This window comes from Neodothiora populina (genome assembly GCF_041146345.1).
Source record: "Neodothiora populina strain CPC 39397 chromosome Unknown canker_contig_11, whole genome shotgun sequence".
NCBI lineage: Eukaryota > Fungi > Ascomycota > Dothideomycetes > Dothideales > Dothioraceae > Neodothiora > Neodothiora populina.
The window spans coordinates 1,015,019-1,034,356 of NW_027191410.1; the positions used below are offsets into that span (position 1 = coordinate 1,015,019).

Consider the following 19,338-nt stretch of genomic DNA (forward strand, 5'->3'; position numbering starts at 1 on the left):
CCTCTGTCGACCAGAATGTGTTCTATCTTGGGCAAGGAATTGAATGTGCATGTGTACCTTATACATGACAGAGTCCGGGCTACCAGATTCACTTCTAGCAAATATTAACTACAGTTTTCTATTGGAGCTGCGTTCGCTCGATACTGCTATTTCCGAGATGCTGATGCTCCCAGCGAGAATAGACACTCTGTCCTCATCGGAGCAAGGTAACATGATATTTCTTCTCTAGGCTACCATACGGTATCCGAGGCAGGTAGTTGTGATTTACCTTGGTACCTTATTATTAGATACAGTATGGACCTTACCTTATGTTCTGGGGGAGGATCTCGATGCGACACGACGGGCCGGCGGCTTGGCTCCTCCGTCCGGGGAAGCTGCGAGGACTAGGACCAGATGTCTCTCGCCCATCATCGACATGTGTTTATTCGTCAACCCACTCTAGCCACTTGTCAGGCTCTCGCCGCCTGTTATATACTCCTCTTGTCAGGGTCTCACTCGATCACAAGTCTGTCATAACACCTGATTTCTGCGAAAGGAACAACAAGCTCCCCTTGATCGATCCCAGGGTGCAATGCATGATCTCGCCCAGACATAATGAACCATGGAGCCAGCACAGCAGTAGATTCGAGGATGACCTTTGAGGGGCAACATAGAGGGGGACCGAGGAGCACAAGGAATGCCTCGGTCGCAATCGACCCGGTTGCACTCGTCGTGACAGAATGCATCACCGTCACTTCTGCCATGCGCAAGCATGCGCGTTGGGCGCACTCGTCTGTGTCTGCCATTCTGGGAGGAGGCTCGACACGCCATCCTCCCACGGCTGAGCGCGAGTCTTGCCACTCCAGAAGTGGATCTTCTGGCGCATTGGGTCTCGGTGACGAAGACGGAGGTCTCACTTCGCGTTGGGGGTTGAGGGGCAAGAAGGGGAAGAGCATGCAGGACAACCCGTTGTTGTCGGCCTTTGCTCGTCTGCGCAGTGATCTCAAGGGCTGCAAGGGTAAGATCAGTCCTTGGTGTTACTCATTCAATGCTGCATTGACACGCTGACCTCTTCTCAAGACATACACAACTTCGACACCCCCTCGATACTCCAGCCCTTCCTGCAAGTCATTCGCTCATCTTCCACCACTGCCCCTATAACCTCGTTGGCCCTCATCGCCATCACCAAGATGCTGTCCTATGGCGTCATTGGACCCGACAGTCCCAACTTCGCTTACGGAATGATGCTGTTGTCATCGAGCGTCACCAATTGCCGCTTCGAGGGTGACAACAGCGCCTCGGACGATGTCGTCTTCCTGCGTATCTTGAAGTTGATGGAGATCATGATCACTGGTCCTTCAGGACAGGTCCTTGGCGATCAGAGTGTCTGCGGCATGATGGAGTGTGGTATCAGTATATGCTGCGCCTTGCGCATGAGCGAGGTTCTGCGCCGCTCTGCGGAAATCACCATGGTCACCATGTGCCAGACTATCTTCCAGAGATTGACATATCTAGGCTCTGACGCAGAGAGCGTCGTTGACGCGCAAGATAGTGAGGATGCTGTCAAGATCGAGTCGAATGGTGACAATATTGGTGACCAGATTGGCACAAAAGCTGACGGGCGAGGTTCCGCCAGCCTCGATGTGCCCCAGGGTATGAACGACGAACGACCATCGAGAGACTTCAACAACAGCAGTCAGGTCGACTTGACCAAAGTAACCACGACGGAAGACATCCCGGTTATCAAACCCTACTCACTGCCTTCGATACGTGAGTTGTTCCGTACCCTGGCCGATCTGCTAGATCCGCATGATAAACAGTACACCGACACCATGAGGGTCATGGCTTTACGTATTGTCAATGTGGCCCTGGAGGTGGCTGGTCCTTCAATCGCATATCACCCCTCTCTCGCTTCACTCGCCAAAGACACTCTCTGCCGTAACCTTTTCCAGCTGGTCAGATCGGAGAACATTGCTATCCTGCATGAGTCTTTGCGCGTGGCCGGAACACTGCTCGCTACTTGCCGTAGCGTGCTGAAACTTCAGCAGGAATTGTACTTGTCGTATGTTGTCGCCTGCCTCCATCCCCAGGTACCAATCCCAGAAGAGCCAAACATCGAGCCTTCTCTCTACGAAGGTGTGCCTCAGGCGCCAAGATTGGTGAAACAATCGCCAAGTGCAAATCAGGGCGGCAGAGCAACACCTGTGCCCGTGAGAGATCGACAGAGACTGGGCATGGAGGGCGGCTCGCGCAAGCCCGATGCGCGTGAAGCCATGGTGGAGAGCGTAGGCGCACTCGTGCGGATACCAAGTTTTATGGTCGAACTCTTTGTCAATTATGACTGCGAGGTCGACCATAGTGATCTCTGCCTGGACATGATTGGCCTGCTATCGAGGAATGCTTTCCCAGATTCAGCCACCTGGAGCACGACCAACGTTCCCCCACTCTGTCTCGATTCTCTGCTGGGCTACGTGCAATTTATTGCCGATCGTCTGGAAGACGAAGCTCATGTTGATGCACTGCCCGCTCAGCAAAGCCTACGAGACCAAAGAGCCCGAAAGCAAGTGATTATCAAGGGCACGGCGAAATTCAACGAGAGCCCGAAATCAGGTCTTGCATTCCTTGCCTCACAAGGTATAATAGAGAATCTGGATGACCCTAGGTCCATTACTGGATTTTTGAAGGGAACATCCCGGATCGATAAGAAGGTACTGGGAGAATACATCTCTAAAAGGTCGAACGAGGCCATATTGGACGCGTTCATGGATCTCTTTGATTTTACCGGTCAGCGTGTAGACGAAGCTCTGCGACAGATTCTCAACACATTCAGACTACCGGGCGAGTCACAGCTCATCGAGCGAATTGTGACGGTCTTCGCCGAGAAATACTGTGCCAGTGATATCCCTGAGGGTATCGCAGACAAGGATTCGGTGTATGTATTGACTTATGCTATAATCATGCTCAACACCGACCAGCACAACCCCAACATGAAGCAGGCAAGGATGGCATTTACTGATTTTGCTCGCAACTTGCGGGGCATCAACGGAGGCAAAGACTTTGACCCGGAGTATTTGCAAGACATTTATGACTCTATTCGGACCCATGAGATCATCCTCCCCGAGGAGCACGATAACAAGCATGCATTTGATTATGCCTGGAAAGAGCTGCTAGTCAAGTCGCAAACGGCCAAAGATCTCGTGCTTTGCGACACGAATATATATGATGCTGACATGTTCGCCGCGACCTGGAGACCAGTGGTTGCTACCTTGAACTATGTCTTCATGTCCGCAACCGACGACACGGTCTTCCAACGTGTCATTGCGGGTTTTGACCAATGCGCCCAGATTGCAGCAAAATACAATCTACACGAATGTTTCGATCATATTATAGCTTCGCTGGCCAAGATCAGCACACTCGCCACCGAGACCCCTCCAAGCACTGCTCTCAATACAGAGGTGCAGGCAGGTGGCAAGAGCATCATGGTCAGCAAATTTGCGGTCGAATTTGGCCGCGAGAACAAGGCCGAGTTGGCTACGTTGGTCCTCTTCCGCATCATCAACGGTCACGAAGCAGCCATTCGCAACGGGTGGAAACACGTAAGTCACACCAGAGTTTTTTTTTAGTTGACCATACTGACATTATGAATGCCAGATCATACGTATTTTCGTGAACTTGTTTGTCAACTCCCTGATACCCGGCACATTCTCATCATTACCCACAACCCTGGATCTGCCACCGATACCGCTTCAGAGCCCAGCGCAGGTGATCGAGCGCAACGAAAAGTCTACTGATATTGGCCTCTTCTCTGCCTTCACGTCTTATGTTTCCAGCGTCATGAACGACGAGCCCCCAGAGCCTAACGATCAGGAGATTGAAGCAACTCTGTGCACTGTGGATTGCATCAACGCGTGCAGACTGGACGAGATTTTTGCAAATATTGGGTAAGACTGGCAATTTGTCGCGGTCATATACGTTCGGATCAGCTGACTTTTAGTAGGAAAATGCCACTGGAATCACTCCAGGCATTCACCACTTCGCTACTCTCGCAGGTTCCCGAAGATGAAGCTTCACCAAGGGTCATTACAGTCAAGTCTCCACTGGCGGCACCCACACCAGTGCGGCCAAATGGCCAACCTGTACAGCAAACACCTCCACCTTACGACCCGGCTTATGTTTGTATCCTTGAGCTCGCAACACTTCTTGCTATGCGTGACGATGATACTATTGCAGCACTTGGCAAGGACGTTGCAGACTCGCTGGAGTCCGCGATCCGTGATACAGGTCGACTGCATCCAGTGGCAGTCAGCCGGACGTCGTACTATCTGTTGAGTCTGCTGAGGGCTAGCGACGAGCTGGACTACGTGCGTACGCCTGTCGTATTGCACGCAATCTCTTCGTTCAGCCAGGACTTGCTCAGGGAGTGTGCTCCGTCGATACTTCAGGGGTTGTCGGAATGCATCAGAAGCCCGACCAGTCTGCGAAAAGAGATCGCAACGGCACCGGATTTCTGGGCAATTCTCTCGTCTCTACATCCATTGCCTGAAGCAGCGCCAGCCGTATTTCAGATACTCGAGGAGGTTGCTTCAGGTTCCTCGGCAGCAATAACCGCTGACAACTACGAAGCCGCCATCACGCTGCTGAATGAATTTGCGTCAGCAGCAAGTTCAGAAGTCACTCGCGAGCCGCATCAAGATCCAAATGTCCGCCGTGGCCGAGCGGCCGCTCCTCCTGCCAAGAAGCCTACGGTGGTGAATGAGACTATCAAGCGCGGCACACGAGCAATCGCGATCGTCCATGAAACGACTCACCGCGTGACATCGTTGATCCAGCAGTCGCATCTGGAAACAAATGAAGCATGGCAGGCATACTGGAACCCCATTTTCCGCTGCTTCATCACACAATGCACGAATCCATGTCGGGAGATCCGGCACCAGGCCTTTACTTCTCTCCAGAGATGTTTGTTGTCCAACGACCTCGCATCACCAGACCATAAAGAGTGGACGAACATCTTCAGCTCAGTCTTGTTTCCATTGATCCATCGACTCCTAAAACCAGAAGTCTACCAGACCGACCCGAAAGGAATGAGCGAGACAAGAGTGCAAGCAGCGCAACTCCTCTGCAAAATCTTCCTGCACTACCTCGTCCTGCTCAGCGAGTGGGAAGGCATGCACGACCTCTGGATGGAGATTCTGGACATCATGGATCGGCTCATGAACAGCGGACAGGGCGGCGACATGCTCGTCGAAGCCGTGCCGGAGTCGCTGAAGAATATCCTTCTCGTCATGTCCGCAGGAGGTTACTTGTGTCCACCCACAGCTGCTTCGTCAGCGCACTCGCCGTCGGCTTCGTCCCAGTCGTTGTCGTCGTATAGTACAGATGAGAAGGCAGAACGGGGATCTAGTAAACGATCAGAGCAGCAGAGGAAGTTGTGGATCGAGACTCGCACGCGGCTCAATCGCTTCTTGCCAGATCTGATGCCCGAGCTGTTTCCGGATGTGCACGTTTCGGTGTCGCAGCCGCAGACGACGCAACAGATGCCTCTCAGGCAGCAAGAGCAGCAACAACATCCCCCCGCAGAAGAGGAATCCGTTGACGCAGAGCAAGACAAGTCAGATACAGCAGCAGAGGAGGAAACAACGCAAAGCACAGACGTCACAGCGGAAGAAGAAGAAACCAGTAGGCTTCTACCACGCGCCGACGAATGGAAAGAGAAAGAGGCAGAGGCAGAGAAGGAGAGTTGAGCAGGCCAGTGTAAGCTACGTATGTAATTTGAAGTCCACTCTGAAGACGAAGCACAAGAAGGAGAAATACAAATAGACCTCGAAGGGCAATTGTGTCGCTGTGCAGATACATATCATGCTGCTATGTGCCGTGTTCTATGTTCCAGGTCTCACAGATAGTCGGAACAGGAAGGGTAGCAGCGACATTTCCAACATTCCATACTTTTGAGCACGTATACACCGTATACCACAACCCAGAGCCCTCGTTGTATATACGTATGGATATAAGCTAAGCTACAGTAAGTACTGTATGGTATAGATGTCAGACCCCTGTCTTTTTCTTTCTCTCTGTCAATCTTTCCTTTCCATTTTGTTCCCTCTCGATCCAATGCACGCTATACCACGCAAGCCAGCCCCGGTAAACCCAGCCTCCGGCGCAAAAAGGGAACATGAGAAAAAAACCAACGGTAGTCTCTCCTCTCCATCTCTCAGGACCCAAGCTCCGCCAAGCAGAAACAAAAGAAACGCAAAAAAAAAGCGAATGCCGCTCACAAATCATCCACATCGACATCTATAGCGTCAGGATTCACCATAGCCCCGTTTCCAGCACTCGCACTTCCATGCCCATTAGCAGAGTGCACGTTCCCGCCCTCTGGTCCTGAAGAGGCAGCCACGAACCCGGCTGGAGCGCGTGCTTGGCGCTCGAGCGCCGCCATGGCGTCTGTTGTTGCGCGGTCTTCGTCGGCTGCGTCTTCTTCGTCGGCTCCGTTGGAGGCGTGGGGTTGTTGTTGCTGGGCTTGGCTGCGGGCGATTGCTTGGCTGGCGATGAAGGATACGTCGGTGCTGTAGATGGTGAGGTTAGTGGTGAGACAGAAAGGGGATTGGGGTGGGGAGATAAGGAATGGGTTGATGGGAAAGGAATGGGGCTAGAAGAGACGAAAAAAACGTACTTGTACTGCGCCTGCACGCTCCGCTTGATGCGCAACATATCCTTGAACGTATCCTCGTTACCATGCTGCACCTCAAACGACTCCCATTTCGACCAGAATCCCGCGTCGAGTCGGGGGTCTGCAAACTGCGACGCGTGCCCGTAGATCGCTCTGGCGCGGTCGATTTCCCCGAGTCGTCGCTCCATTTCCGCAAACTTGAGGCACATTTCTTTGGCTTCGCCGTCGGGCAAAGCGGCGATTGCGCGCTCGTAGATTGACCGCGTGGACGTTAGTCCGAAATTGGATGCGGATTTCGTGATGTAGAAATTGAACATTTCCATCCTGTCCTCGTCGGAGACGGCGCGCGTGGCTCGCTCGTAGATGCGCATTGCGTGGCGCGCGAGCCCGCGTTCTTCCTCGAGTGCGCCGTACATGAGATACAAGACTTTTGCGAATTTCGGGGGGCAGCCTTCGACGGCTTGCTCGAAGAGATCGCGCAGGCGCTCGATGCTGATCTTGCGGTCGACGGCTTTGGTGAGGTAGAGGTTCCAGAGCTCGAAGGCTACGGGATACGAAAAGAGGTCGAGGCCGCGTTCGTAGACCTTGAAGGATTCTTCGTAGTATTTGTTTTCTTCGAGCATGTTCGCGTAGTTGACGACGGTCTGAGGAGTGGCGATTCGGAGCTCGAAGATGCGCTCGTATACTTTTTTGGTCTCGTCGAGCGTGCTTACCGATTCGACGAGATCGACGTAGAAGGACCACAGCTTCCAGCTCTTGTGCACTCGTTGCTGTGGACTCAGCGTGTCGTCGAAGTAGTCTACTGTGCTTCTCTTGGGTGCCTGAGTGGCCTTTGCCATGATGTCGACTGCTCTGTCAAAGTTCTCGTTGCGCAGCTCCATTTCTGCCCACTCGCACCACATCTCGGCGAGCTCGTTGACTGACTTGAATGGAACCTTGACTGCCTTTTCCATGATTATACGGGCGTTGCGCACGTCGCCTCGCTCTTCGTAGAATTTGGCGTAGTTCGTCCACAAAGTATGGAAGCGGCCGATGGCTTTCTTCGGATGTATGGCTGCAATTGCGTCCGTGTATGTCTGCACGACCTGCTGGCTAGTGTCGCCCCAGAGAGCGACTCGCTTCTCCCATTCGGCGACGCTGTTGGGGTTCTGCCGTAAAAGAACGTCGTTGACCAAAAAGGGCCGTCGGTCCATGAGCTGTTCGAAGCGCATCATGCGAATGTCGAGATCCAAGTCTGCGTCCTCGTCGACCTTGGCCTTGTCGGAGCGCGCAGCGGCTTCGTCCATCTTGATGCCAATCAAGGCCTCTTCGGCCTCGGCGTAGGTGTCGAAGACGATGGAAAAGTCGCGCACGGTCATGACTGTGGTGATGCCCTCCTCGAAAGTGTCTCTTGCTCGTTCGTAGTCGCCCTTGTTGATCCAGTATCTCGCCAGACCGACCCACAGTATGCCTTTCTGGTCAGGGAAACGGGTGATTCCACTGCGCACGATGCGCTCGACGTCGATGCCGCTGTCCTGGCCGGTCTCGACCTCTCGCGCGTGGTCGATGATCAGTTCCAGCATCTCGGTCCAGAACTGGAAGGGACCTTTTGCCTCTTTACTCCGGAAGCGTGGGTTGTTTAACATGTCCATGTACTTTTTCACCGCCTCGGTGTATCGCTTTTGCTCGACCAGAATCTCAATGAAATCCTCGATATCTTCCGGGTGGATCTGCATGTATCGCGTCCAGATCTTGACAGCCGTGTCACCAGAGGCAGAAGTGGCGAATGGTCGGTAGAGTGCCCATATGCGGTTATGTTGTGTTATGGGCAGAGCCCGGAGAGCGCGATCAAAGGTGCGACGAGTCAGTGTAACAAGCGGTTGCTTGCACAGGAAAGCCAGATACATGTCCCATATGCGCGGCATCTTGTTCAGCAAGACCAGCGCCTTCTCAAACAAAGAGTTGACCTTGACGTAGTCGGCGCGGTATCTGGCAGGGTTCTTGTTCCGTAAGTGCTTGACTCTTATCTCGAGATACAACTTCCACAGCTTGTAACTCCTGGGCAGCGTGTTGCAGGCGCGTTCCAACACAAAACACTGCTCGAGGAGCGAACCATACTGGCGCTTGTAGTTGGCGTAGTCCAGCCACGGCCTGATGCTGCCCGGGTTCCGTAGGATGTCCGTTTCGTAGATGACATCGTTGTCCGTGATGAGGTAGAGGTGTGAAGACATGGTCGGGGAGAGCTCGGCGACCTGGACAGTCGTCATGGCTTTCGCAATGGTGCTGTCGTCGTTCCTGTCTTTGCCTTTGCCGACGGACAGGACAAAGGACGGAGTGGTGAGGTTGCGCAGGAGCTCGCCAGGCATCACTACCCGGATGGTAGTATGGCCTTAGGGCGGCAGCACTTCTTTTCGTTTCTGACAACGACGACTCCGATTCCGATGCGGTGGTTAGCACTTCACAGAGGGGGCCTGGCGGTGTAGTTTAGTTGGATTGGGTCGAGGAAAAGGAACAGACGCGCTGCCAATTGATTTCCCTTCCCGACTGTCTCTCACGCTCTGTCTCCGAGCTTTGGATGGAGGAGGCGGTCGGTATCCCGTGATGTGCCAAGCCCGACAGCTTGACTCCGCTCCGCTCCACTCCACTCCACTCCACTCCACCTTTATCCCTCCTGGTTCCGCTCCGCTGGATTGTGAGACGGACGTTACTGCTTCGACGCTGCTGTGCTGCATCTGGATTGTTAGGTATACAAGTGCTGTAGCTTTTACAGACATCCTAGTTACGCGCGCTCTCCCACATTTTACCCACGACTAGGGTCCCTCGTAAAGAAACAAAGTGACTATACAGCGCCGCTTCTTTCATAATGTCGGGCGCAGGTGTATGTGAAGTGCTCGTACTCATCCACGACTAGCTATAACTCACCATGAACACAGAACAGGGAAGCCGTCTTCCCGACCCGTCAGTCACTGGGAGCCATGAAGAGCAAGCTCAAGGGTGCCCAGACCGGCCACGATCTCCTGAAGCGCAAGAGTGAAGCTCTGACAAAGTATGTCACGACCATCCATCCACAATACTCTCCGTAGTCTGACATGCAATTCCCTCCTCCTCCTCCACAGACGTTTCCGAGACATCACCAAACGCATCGACGAAGCAAAGCGCAAGATGGGCCGCGTCATGCAGATCGCCGCCTTCTCCCTGGCCGAAGTGAGCTACGCAATCGGCGGCGCAGGAATCGGCTACCAGATCCAGGAATCCGTGCGCTCTGCAAAGTTCCGCGTGCGGACGAAGCAGGAGAACGTGTCCGGTGTCTTCTTGCCGCAGTTCGAGTCCTTCCAGGCCGAGGGCGCCAGTGATTTTGGTTTGACGGGTCTGGGTAAGGGTGGTCAGCAGGTCCAGAGGTGTAGGGAGACGTACACGAGGGCGGTCGAGACCTTGGTCGAGCTTGCCTCTCTGCAGACTGCCTTTGTCATTCTCGATGAGGTGATCAAGGTCGTCAATCGCAGAGTCAACGCCATGTATGTGTCTTTATATACCATTCCCCACGATACATACACACTAACCCTGAATCGCAGCGAGCACGTCATCATCCCACGCACAGAAAACACCATCAAGTACATCAACTCGGAACTCGACGAACTGGACAGAGAGGAATTCTACAGACTCAAAAAGGTCTCGGGCAAGAAGGAGAGAGACGCCGAGGAGGAAGAGGCAGAGCTCAAGAAACAGAGACAGAAAGCCGAATCCTCGGATTCGCCTGCTGCTGTATCAAAGCCGGACGAGGAGGCCGAGAACCACGTCCCCAAAGATGTCTTGGGAGAAGGGGAGGAAGAGGATATCATCTTTTGATCTGTGTAATTTGAGCGTGCTCACTTGGTTTACTTTTTGCTACTGCTTGCTACTACCCTTGAGATATATCCTGTTCCCAATACTCACACCCCCCAAAGTACATCTTCATCATGCCTATCACGCATGATACACCACTTGTATATGCAGCGCGCAACTCACGAAATGCCATAGACACTTCTTTCTCATGCATAATTTACATATCAAACTACCAAGTATGCACAAAGACCTGAACAATTATTGCCTCTGGAACGTGACTCTGATGGAGCTGTCGCCTAACGTCATACCAGCAGTCGCCTCCTTTGCACTGATTGCGCCATCTTCTCCCTCCTGTCCAAACAGTCAGCAATGTGTCACGGACCAACCGACGTTCATAAACTTACATATTCGACGAATGCGATACCCTTGCGTCCAGGCACGGTACGAACTTCCTTGAACCCGGCGAAGCGCGAGAAAATCGCCGTGAGCGCGCTGACATCGTAGTCCTCGGGAACCTGGCGGATGAACAGAATCTTGTTCGGCGGCAGGTACTCGTCTGGCACAACTCCAGCGCCAGGGCCAGAAGCTCCCTTGAGACCTGCTCCACGCGCTGCTTTTGGTGCTGAAGGTCTGCCGGCTTCCACTTCTGGTGCGCCAGGGGCGGGACGCTTGAGGTTCTTTGCTGCTTCGGCTGCTTCCATGGCTTGCTTGCGCTCTGTCGTCCCACGCCGTCAGTTTTTCTTTCGTGGCGATCTTTTCCTTGTGAAGTATGCGCCTACCTTTCTCCGCCTTGCGATGGCGCTTATGCTGCTCCAGATCGTCTTCGGTACCCTCTCTTGTCACTGTGGCATCGCTCTTGGTCTTTGCAAAGTCCAGCGACATGGACTTGCCGAACAACTCGAACCCATTTACTTCATCGATGGCGTTCTCTGCACTCTCCACCGAGTCAAAGACGATAAAGGCCTGTCCACGACGCTTGAGACTGCGCTTCGCGACAATGTCGACGATGTTGCCGTATTCGCTGAAGATTTCACGCAGAGCTTCGATCAGTGCTGGGATCTTGACGCTTTCTTCGAGGTTCCTGGCCTGTGTGATGGACAACCATCCGTGTTAGTCTTCTCCGCTAGCTTTTGTGCTATTATTGCCGAAGCTAATGGACGTTTCCTCACGTATACACTGTTCATATATATCTAGTTAGTGAATCAGGCACTCTTCCGCTCTGTTCGTACGATGTGCAATGTACGAACGTTGCGTTTGGCGCCGTGCCTTCATTGGCGCTCGCCATGACTTATTCTCTGTTGCTGATACTGCTTTTGAAGCACGCGTTGACTTCTACAAGATGCTGGATAGCTGTGTGATTATAGACACGACAAGATAGTGATGGCTTTAGCAAACGTGAGGAGCAAACGTGTAGCAAAGGTGAGGAGAGACATCTGCACGTTTGCGCCCGGGAGAAGCTACAGTACAGCGCTACTCCACATCGGGGCAGTTGCGAAGATCATCCGCACAAGGCTGTCCTGCATAATCGCAGACCAAAACCTGTCTATTATGTAACATTACCTTACCTACTGCTGCCATCCTCCTTTATCCTTACTCGGAAACTTTATCCTCTTGCCTTCTTGTGTGCTGTTGACATGTAGTATACTAGCCTGACCAATGTCTTACCAGATGGTAGGAACATTATCCGAGCCACAAAGTAATGGCGGCGAATCGGGATAACATCACTTACTCGCTCAAGATGTAAGAGGAAGATTCGAGTACGTAACCAGCTCTTCGAGAGTCCGGGTATCACTGGATAGATTGTGGGACCTCCTATAACCTCCGATATGATCCTCGCTTTCTTCACAATTTATTCTTTTGTCGTTGCCATCCAGTAGAAAAATGCCTTCTCGTCTCTGGAAAAGGCTCGCCGTTACCCTGCACCTGTCGACAGACTACTCCGAGAAACCCGCAGGCTTGAAATGGCGGTCCAGCACTTTTTTCATCGTCGCTACAGTCGCTATTGGATTGTTCGCTGATATGTTCATGTACGGATTGATTGGTCAGAACAGTCCTCATGCCCCTCATCGACGAGGTTTCTGACCCCAATGTAGTCCCTATCCTGCCGTTCATGCTCGAAGATCGAGTGCATCTCCCTAAAGATCAAGTGCAAAGTGCCGTTGCAGGTCTTTTGGCTTCTTACGCTGGCGCGTCTGTCCTGTTCTGTCCCATTGCCGGTTTTGTTGCAGACAAGACTTCTACCCGTCAATTGCCATTTCTATTGGGATTGACGGCCTTGCTGGGCGCGACTTTTTTGTTGTTCATCGGCACTGATCTGCCCGTGCTATTTATTGCCAGAATCCTTCAAGGTATGTAGAACGAAATCATGTGCCATGCTCATCATACTACGGGTTGCTGTAAATGCCTGGAGATGCCATTGATCCCGATAATTTGCACGGCAGCTGTAACACCGCATATCGTTTCTAGCCAACCGGACGCGGCTCACTTTTTACTTAGGTATCAGCGCAGCAGTGGTATGGACGATAGGTCTTGCCCTTTGTGTAGAGACAGTAGGCCCACAAAACCTGGGAACAACGATAGGGTCCATCTTCAGCTTCACCAGCGTAGGCAACCTTTCCGCTCCTTTGCTCGGTGGCATACTGTACGAAAAGGTCAGCTATGCAGGCGTCTTCATCCTCGCTTTCGCTATCTTGGCCGTCGATTTCTTGATGCGACTTCTTGTCATTGAGAAGAAAACAGCACAACGATACTACGATGAGGACTCCGATGATACCTCCAGCGACACGAACACAACCTCGAGTTCGAACATCGATAATGACCACGAGGGGAACAACGATGGTGGCAGCAATAACGAAGAGCAGCCTCTGTTAGGCAATAGCGAGGATCTATCGCGCTACAAGTTCACAACCACACCATCCGCCCTTGCCCACAAGATTCCCATTCTACCTTGTCTCAAAGACCCAGGACTCTTGACCGCATTTGTGTTAGTCTTCGTGTATGCCATCCTACTGGGAAGCTTCGACGCCACAGTCCCAACAGTGGCACAAGAGTACTTCGGATTCGACTCCATGAAGGCGGGTCTCTTGTTTCTCCCTCTGGGTATATTCGATCTCCTGCTCGGTCCTCTAGCCGGCTGGGCAGTCGACCGGCTCGGCACAAAGTCCGTATCTGTCGCAGGATATGCCTATCTCGTGCCCGTCCTGGTTCTTCTGCGCCTTCCTCATGCAGGCGGGAATCCGCAGATCATCTTATACAATTGTTTGCTCGCACTCTGCGGAGTGGGACTTGCGATCATAGGAGCTCCTTCATACGTCGAAGCAGGCACAATTGTCCAGAAATACTTCGACGCGAACCCTGAATTCTTCGGCGAGGGAGGCGGCCCCTATGCCCAGCTGTACGGATTGAGCAACATGGTGTTCAGTGCCGGTCTTGCTGTTGGTCCCGAGCTGGCGAGTGAGCTGAAGCAAGCCATTGGCTATGGCAACGCTAATTTGGTTCTCGCAATCATCTGTTTCGTCACCGCGGTGATGTCCTTTTTTTTCATCGGAGACAGGCCCAAGTTTCTCCGCAGAGCCTAGAACTCCTTGCTAAAGCGCTGGTTTGTCTTGATAGGTGGGAGATCGTAAAATAGAGACAAGAAAATTGACCCTAGACCACCAGGCAGTCACATGTAAAATGATATAGAGGAAGGAATACACGTCCATTCTAAAGTATATACTCGAACCTCCTCTCAGGTGCATAAACGCCCATTCCACCCATCAGCGCCTCTTCAAACTCTTCTTCCTCACTACCATTCCCATGACCACCACCCCTCCGATTCGCCCTACCCAACACGACCCGCAACACAAGCGCCAACGCCGCCGCCAACAACATGAAAAGCGCACAAACGCCATGACTCCAGCTATAATACGGCGCCTCGACATCACTATACAACTGCTGCCCGACCAGCGAGCCGACATGTCCAAAGACCTGCAGAACCGACGACCCGACCGCTTTTCCCTCGTCCGAGACCTGGTTATTGATCGTCCAGACGATGACCATCGTCACGGCGCTGAAGAAGCCTGCCGTCAGCGGGAAGAGGCAGGCGTAACGCGCGGGCTCAGGCATTTGCGGACACGTGGCGAGCACGGCATATCCTGTTGCGGCAGCCAGGGCGTGGACGATCAAAGGCACGGAGCGGGATTTGTAGCGGTCTGATAGAGCTGCGGTGGCGAGGACGACGATGAAGGCGAAGAGGTTGGGAAAGGCGGACAGGCCTTGGGCGGCCAGGGAGGAGAAGCCCATGTTGCGCACTATTGTTGGGAGGAAGACAGGGAGGGAGCTGAAGGAGATGTTCAGGGCGAAGAGGATCGAGGCCAGGAGGTAGCTTTTGGGGTCTCTGAGGGTTTGCGCTGCGGCGCGCCAGTCCAGGCTGTGAGGCTTCGTTGACGACGCTGATCTGTGGATTGGTTTCGAATTGTGGGTTGGAGTGCGTAGACGCAGGGCTGCAATCTTTTGCTCTCGCGCGCTCAGCCAGCTCGCGCTTCCAGGAGTGTCCGGGATGATGTACCATGCGACCACTGCAAGAAGCATATTAGGAAACCCTTCGGCGATGAAGAGAAGACGCCATCCGTCGATACTGCTGCCTTGTGCGAAGCGGAGGATCAACCAGGCTAAGCTGCCAGCGAAAGAAGAAGCCAAAGGCGCAGCCGCAATGAATATGCCCGTCCTGCGGGCCAGTTCGTCCCGCTTGAAAAAGAAGGAAAGATAGAATGGGATGCCTGGTCCGAAAGCTGCCTCTGCGATTCCCAGACATAGCCGCAACATCAACATGGCTGTGAAGCTTGTCGCGACGCTTTGGAGAGCTGCTATCGCTCCCATGGCGGCGATACATGCTGCGATGTACTTGTGAGGAGGAAAAATACGATAGCTGATCGTGCACAAAATGAGTCCTCGGGCTACTAAGTCAGATGGTTATCTTTTCGCTCACCAGATTGTCATAAACTCGAACAAGATATAGGTCACGTAGAAACCATCGAGTATCCAATGGAATTGGACTCCTGAGAGACCTAAGTCGGTCTCCAGTCCTGCGGCCTTTGCGTTCCCGAGGTCTGAGACAAGTTGTGGTCAGCGCGGGAGACACGAAAACCGCATGTGGCTCTGTATACAATGACTGCATCGAGGTCTGCACTTACTCGAACGATCAAGAAACGAAAGCATATACAACAAGGCGACGAACAAGACAAGCCGTCTATCCAGTCTGCTGACAACATCATGCTCTTCTTTCTTAGTAAAAGATGTCGGCTCAACATCAGAGGTACTGTCTACGTCTCCAGAGATCACCCAGTTCCACTCGTCTGGTGAACTCCCCCTTTCACCTTTCCTCAAAGTCACCCTGTCTCCCCGGTATGGATCAAGTAAGTGTGGTGCCGAGTCGCCGTGTATCTGCCCCAACCTGGCGGATCGGTCGTTTTCATTCACCATGTTCCACCATTGAAACCTCCACTATCCTTCCATTCTAGAAGTTTTTAAAGCTACAGAGTGATTGCAGTTTGAACCGTTATTAAACTAGCCATTGAGCAAGGAAATGAGAGGAGGCCGGAAACAAGGAGCTGATCATCTGACGACATCCCCCGTCCGCAACCCGGCAATAATAGGATCTGGACTGAAACCCACTTCAATGTCTTACCTTACCTTGTACTACATATATACTTTGGCAACTCACCGTCTTTGACATGAAACACACGCTGTCTGCCAGAAACTCAGGTAAACGAGGAATAAACGAGGAATAAACGACGGTTTTAATATACAGAAGCTCGCTCACCCAGTGCTCCATCATCCACAAATCACAGGACATGAGAGATAAGATAAGCATTGTTTGATCACCGACTCGAGCCACGCAAGATGGAGATGGAGGGGTATTCCAGGGAGAGCCTTGGCAGACTCACGGTCGCTTACACCTTCCAAACATCCAGAGCACCCATTGGTAGCACCATGAGGCGACGTGCAAATGCTCAATCAACACATTCCTGGTCCATCGTAGCATCTTTCATCGACAAGGGATACAGACAGAAGCGTCGCCGACACATGCATTGATCCAGATTCTCGGCAAACCTCCACTCATGCTGTTTCCATCCCTGAAGGAGCATTGCGACTTGGAGTTTACCTGAATCCCCCCTCGACACTAGCATTCACGCCCTCGCCCCCGCGAAGACGCTCTCGCGCGGACAAACATGTTGGCTGCAAGCATGGGCCTACCCTCTGCGATCTGGACGGTGCTGTTCTCAGGGTTTTTGGTCGATACTGTGTTATGCGCTTCAGGAGGTCACCAGGATCCATTGAGGAGCGCCAAAGACAAGGCAAAGCTGAGGGCGGCCTGTCCGGCATACGAGCACTATGCCAGATTCCTACAGTATGGATCCTGAACCCGATGATTGAGTCTCGTAGAATGCGCCGACGAGTGCTGACCTTCTTCAGCCATCCTTACAGCAAGGGCCCTCTCGAGCTACCTTTCCAGCGACCGGCGCGCCAATGCCGTACCTTTGAATCCGAGGCCGTGGACAGCATCATTGAAGATATGAATGCTAAGATGAAGGACAAAGACTTGGCGCGCATCTTCGAGAATGCCTTTCCCAACACCCTCGACACAACCGTGAGATGGCACGTGGACGAAAACGAGAATCCGCTCTCGAAGCATGTGTCTGGTGTTGATCATCATGGAAAGTGGGAGGGCGCACAAAGCTTTATTGTCACTGGCGACATCAATGCTGAATGGCTGAGAGATTCCACCAACCAGCTGGCGCAGTACCAGAAGCTCGCGAAGAAAGACAAGGCGATCGAGAAACTTATTCTGGGTGCCGTCAACACGCAAGCTGAATATGTTATCGAGTCGCCGTATTGCAACGCATTTCAACCTCCCTCACTCAGCAGATTACCTCCGAGCGACAATGGCCAGGGAGATACCGTACACCCTGTCTATGAACCCTCCAGAGTCTTCGAATGCAAGTACGAACTTGACTCTTTAGCGCATTTCTTATCCTTGACCAACCAATTTTACGAACACTCAAAATCCAAAGCCTTCTTGACGCCTCGATGGTACCTCGCTCTCGATACTCTTTTAGCTGTCCTAGACCAACAGGCGAAATCGACTTTCAACCAGAAAACTGGCGCCTTTGAGAAGAACGAATACAACTTCCGTCGCCGAACCGACACTGGGACCGAGACGCTCAATTTAGGCGGCAATGGAAATCCCCTGAACTGGGGGACGGGCCTTGTTCGCAGCGCCTTCCGTCCCAGCGACGATGCTACAATTCTTGGCTTCTTTATCCCTGCAAACGCGATGATGGCGGTAGAGCTAAAGCGCACTGCTGCTATGCTCGCCGAGGTCGGAAAGCCAGCCCTCGCAAAGAATCTCAAGTCGCGTGGTGAGACTATCGAGAAGGGCGTGTGGGAGCATGGAGTAGTAAATCATAAGAAGTATGGCCCCGTCTTTGCGTTCGAGGTGGATGGATATGGATCTGCTATCTTGATGGACGACGCGAACCTGCCGTCTCTGCTAGCTCTGCCCTTATTAGGCTTCCTTCGTACAGAGGAACAGACCTACCAAAACACGCGGCGGATGATCCTCGACAAGGAAGGTAACCCCTACTTCCTGACAGGCAAGGCCTTCAAAGGTATTGGTGGACCCCACATTGGTCTCCAGAACGCATGGCCTATGAGCTTGCTGGTTCAAGCTATGACTTCCGATGACGATGATGAGATCAGCGAGATCCTGAAGCTCGTCAAGCATGCCAGCCCACTTGGTCTTGTGCACGAAAGCATCAATGTTGACCACATGAAAGATTATACGCGTAAGTTGACCTTTTTTCCTTTTACCTCACACTGCTAATCAGACATGCAGGGAGCTGGTTCGCTTGGGCAAATTCTGTATTTGCGCAGACCATTCTAGATCTCGCGAGCCGGAAACCGCACCTATTATTCGGGGCAGGCGCAGACCCATACGTGATAGAATAGCTTAGTCCGATCCAATGATGCCTATATTCTCTTTGACCACATATTCATTGCATTCTTCCCTATTTGTTGTATGCCAGCTCTCAATTGTAGATCTCGCAAATGGCTGCTTTCCCATTGGTCCTTCATGCTGTAGGACTAAACTTTAAAACGATGAATGCGGTACACCGCACTTGGCATCATGCGCATCTGTATGGGAGGGGCTATCGGAACCTGAGGTACTGTACGACTACACGCCACTATAGGATACAAGTATTTTCTACAATCCGAATGCATTGATGACCTACCTCATCAATCGTAATAACATGTAATACTAAAAGGGGTCAAGTGCCATCCTAAGGACCGGACCGTGCTCCCACTATTGTGAACAGTCACTCTTCTCTGGGCCCAATTCAAGCGGGTGTCCATGTCAATGAACCGATCCCCAGCAGTCTGAGCTGCTGTAGATATCTCAAAGATTAAGATGCCGGATGATTCAGAACCCAAAGATGCAGACGAGGGCGCCTCGATCGCTGACGTGGTTCCACGACAAGGTAGTCCTTCGTCTCTTGCAGCTGAAGCTACTTCACCACAGCATGATCTACCAGACGATCCAATCAACGACGTGGCACCCAATGGTCCAACCGATTCTGCATCGGGTGCATCAATATCGAGTATCAGTGCTACCGAGGGTTATGTGGGCGAGCCGGTCTTCGATGCGGTCGGGGTCGAGGAATCCTACGGCGTAGAGGCTGAACCTCCGCTTCCCACCCATGTGAATGTAGATGACACCGATGACATCTACAAAGACTCGGAGATGAAGGTGGAAAGAATGCATAAATTCACCTTGTATGAGACGAATGTTCGCTACTGGATCACCGGTGCTGATATCACCGACAAACACTTCAAGATACTCAAGATCG

General features: G+C 52.5%; 7 protein-coding genes across 8 annotated transcripts; 4 read left to right on the forward strand and 3 right to left on the reverse strand.

Moving 5' to 3' along the window:
* Window positions 1-630: 630 nt before the first annotated feature.
* AAFC00_000657 (uncharacterized protein) lies at window positions 631-5,720 on the forward strand (the record flags this gene model as incomplete). The annotated part of the gene is made up of 4 exons (XM_069346584.1): window positions 631-997; window positions 1,060-3,575; window positions 3,631-3,920; window positions 3,977-5,720. The coding sequence occupies 4 exons, from the start codon at window positions 631-633 to the stop codon at window positions 5,718-5,720; spliced, it is 4,917 nt and encodes a 1,638-aa protein (XP_069200515.1).
* Window positions 5,721-6,247: 527 nt separating this feature from the next.
* On the reverse strand, window positions 6,248-8,991 carry AAFC00_000658 (uncharacterized protein; the record flags this gene model as incomplete). Its single annotated transcript, XM_069346595.1, has 2 exons — window positions 6,248-6,542; window positions 6,650-8,991. The coding sequence occupies 2 exons, from the start codon at window positions 8,989-8,991 to the stop codon at window positions 6,248-6,250; spliced, it is 2,637 nt and encodes an 878-aa protein (XP_069200516.1).
* Window positions 8,992-9,488: 497 nt separating this feature from the next.
* On the forward strand, window positions 9,489-10,471 carry AAFC00_000659 (uncharacterized protein; the record flags this gene model as incomplete). The annotated part of the gene is made up of 4 exons (XM_069346609.1): window positions 9,489-9,503; window positions 9,559-9,671; window positions 9,742-10,140; window positions 10,198-10,471. 4 exons carry the CDS (start codon window positions 9,489-9,491, stop codon window positions 10,469-10,471), a joined length of 801 nt encoding a protein of 266 aa, XP_069200517.1.
* A 234-nt stretch (window positions 10,472-10,705) lies between these two features.
* On the reverse strand, window positions 10,706-11,732 carry AAFC00_000660 (uncharacterized protein; the record flags this gene model as incomplete). Its single annotated transcript, XM_069346619.1, has 4 exons — window positions 10,706-10,798; window positions 10,852-11,162; window positions 11,227-11,533; window positions 11,691-11,732. The coding sequence occupies 4 exons, from the start codon at window positions 11,730-11,732 to the stop codon at window positions 10,706-10,708; spliced, it is 753 nt and encodes a 250-aa protein (XP_069200518.1).
* A 596-nt stretch (window positions 11,733-12,328) lies between these two features.
* On the forward strand, window positions 12,329-14,025 carry AAFC00_000661 (uncharacterized protein; the record flags this gene model as incomplete). Its single annotated transcript, XM_069346632.1, has 3 exons — window positions 12,329-12,488; window positions 12,541-12,795; window positions 12,944-14,025. The coding sequence occupies 3 exons, from the start codon at window positions 12,329-12,331 to the stop codon at window positions 14,023-14,025; spliced, it is 1,497 nt and encodes a 498-aa protein (XP_069200519.1).
* A 127-nt stretch (window positions 14,026-14,152) lies between these two features.
* AAFC00_000662 (uncharacterized protein) lies at window positions 14,153-15,910 on the reverse strand (the record flags this gene model as incomplete). Of its 2 annotated transcripts, none has more annotated exons than XM_069348351.1 (3): window positions 14,153-15,356; window positions 15,417-15,537; window positions 15,622-15,910. In XM_069348351.1, the coding sequence occupies 3 exons, from the start codon at window positions 15,908-15,910 to the stop codon at window positions 14,153-14,155; spliced, it is 1,614 nt and encodes a 537-aa protein (XP_069200521.1). The 2 variants fall into 2 exon arrangements, with proteins under 2 accessions (XP_069200521.1, XP_069200520.1); XM_069346641.1 differs by having other exon boundaries at window positions 15,622-15,646.
* A 749-nt stretch (window positions 15,911-16,659) lies between these two features.
* Window positions 16,660-18,439, forward strand: AAFC00_000663 (uncharacterized protein; the record flags this gene model as incomplete). Its single annotated transcript, XM_069346647.1, has 3 exons — window positions 16,660-16,838; window positions 16,904-18,276; window positions 18,327-18,439. The coding sequence occupies 3 exons, from the start codon at window positions 16,660-16,662 to the stop codon at window positions 18,437-18,439; spliced, it is 1,665 nt and encodes a 554-aa protein (XP_069200522.1).
* Between the last annotated feature and the right edge of the window lie 899 nt (window positions 18,440-19,338).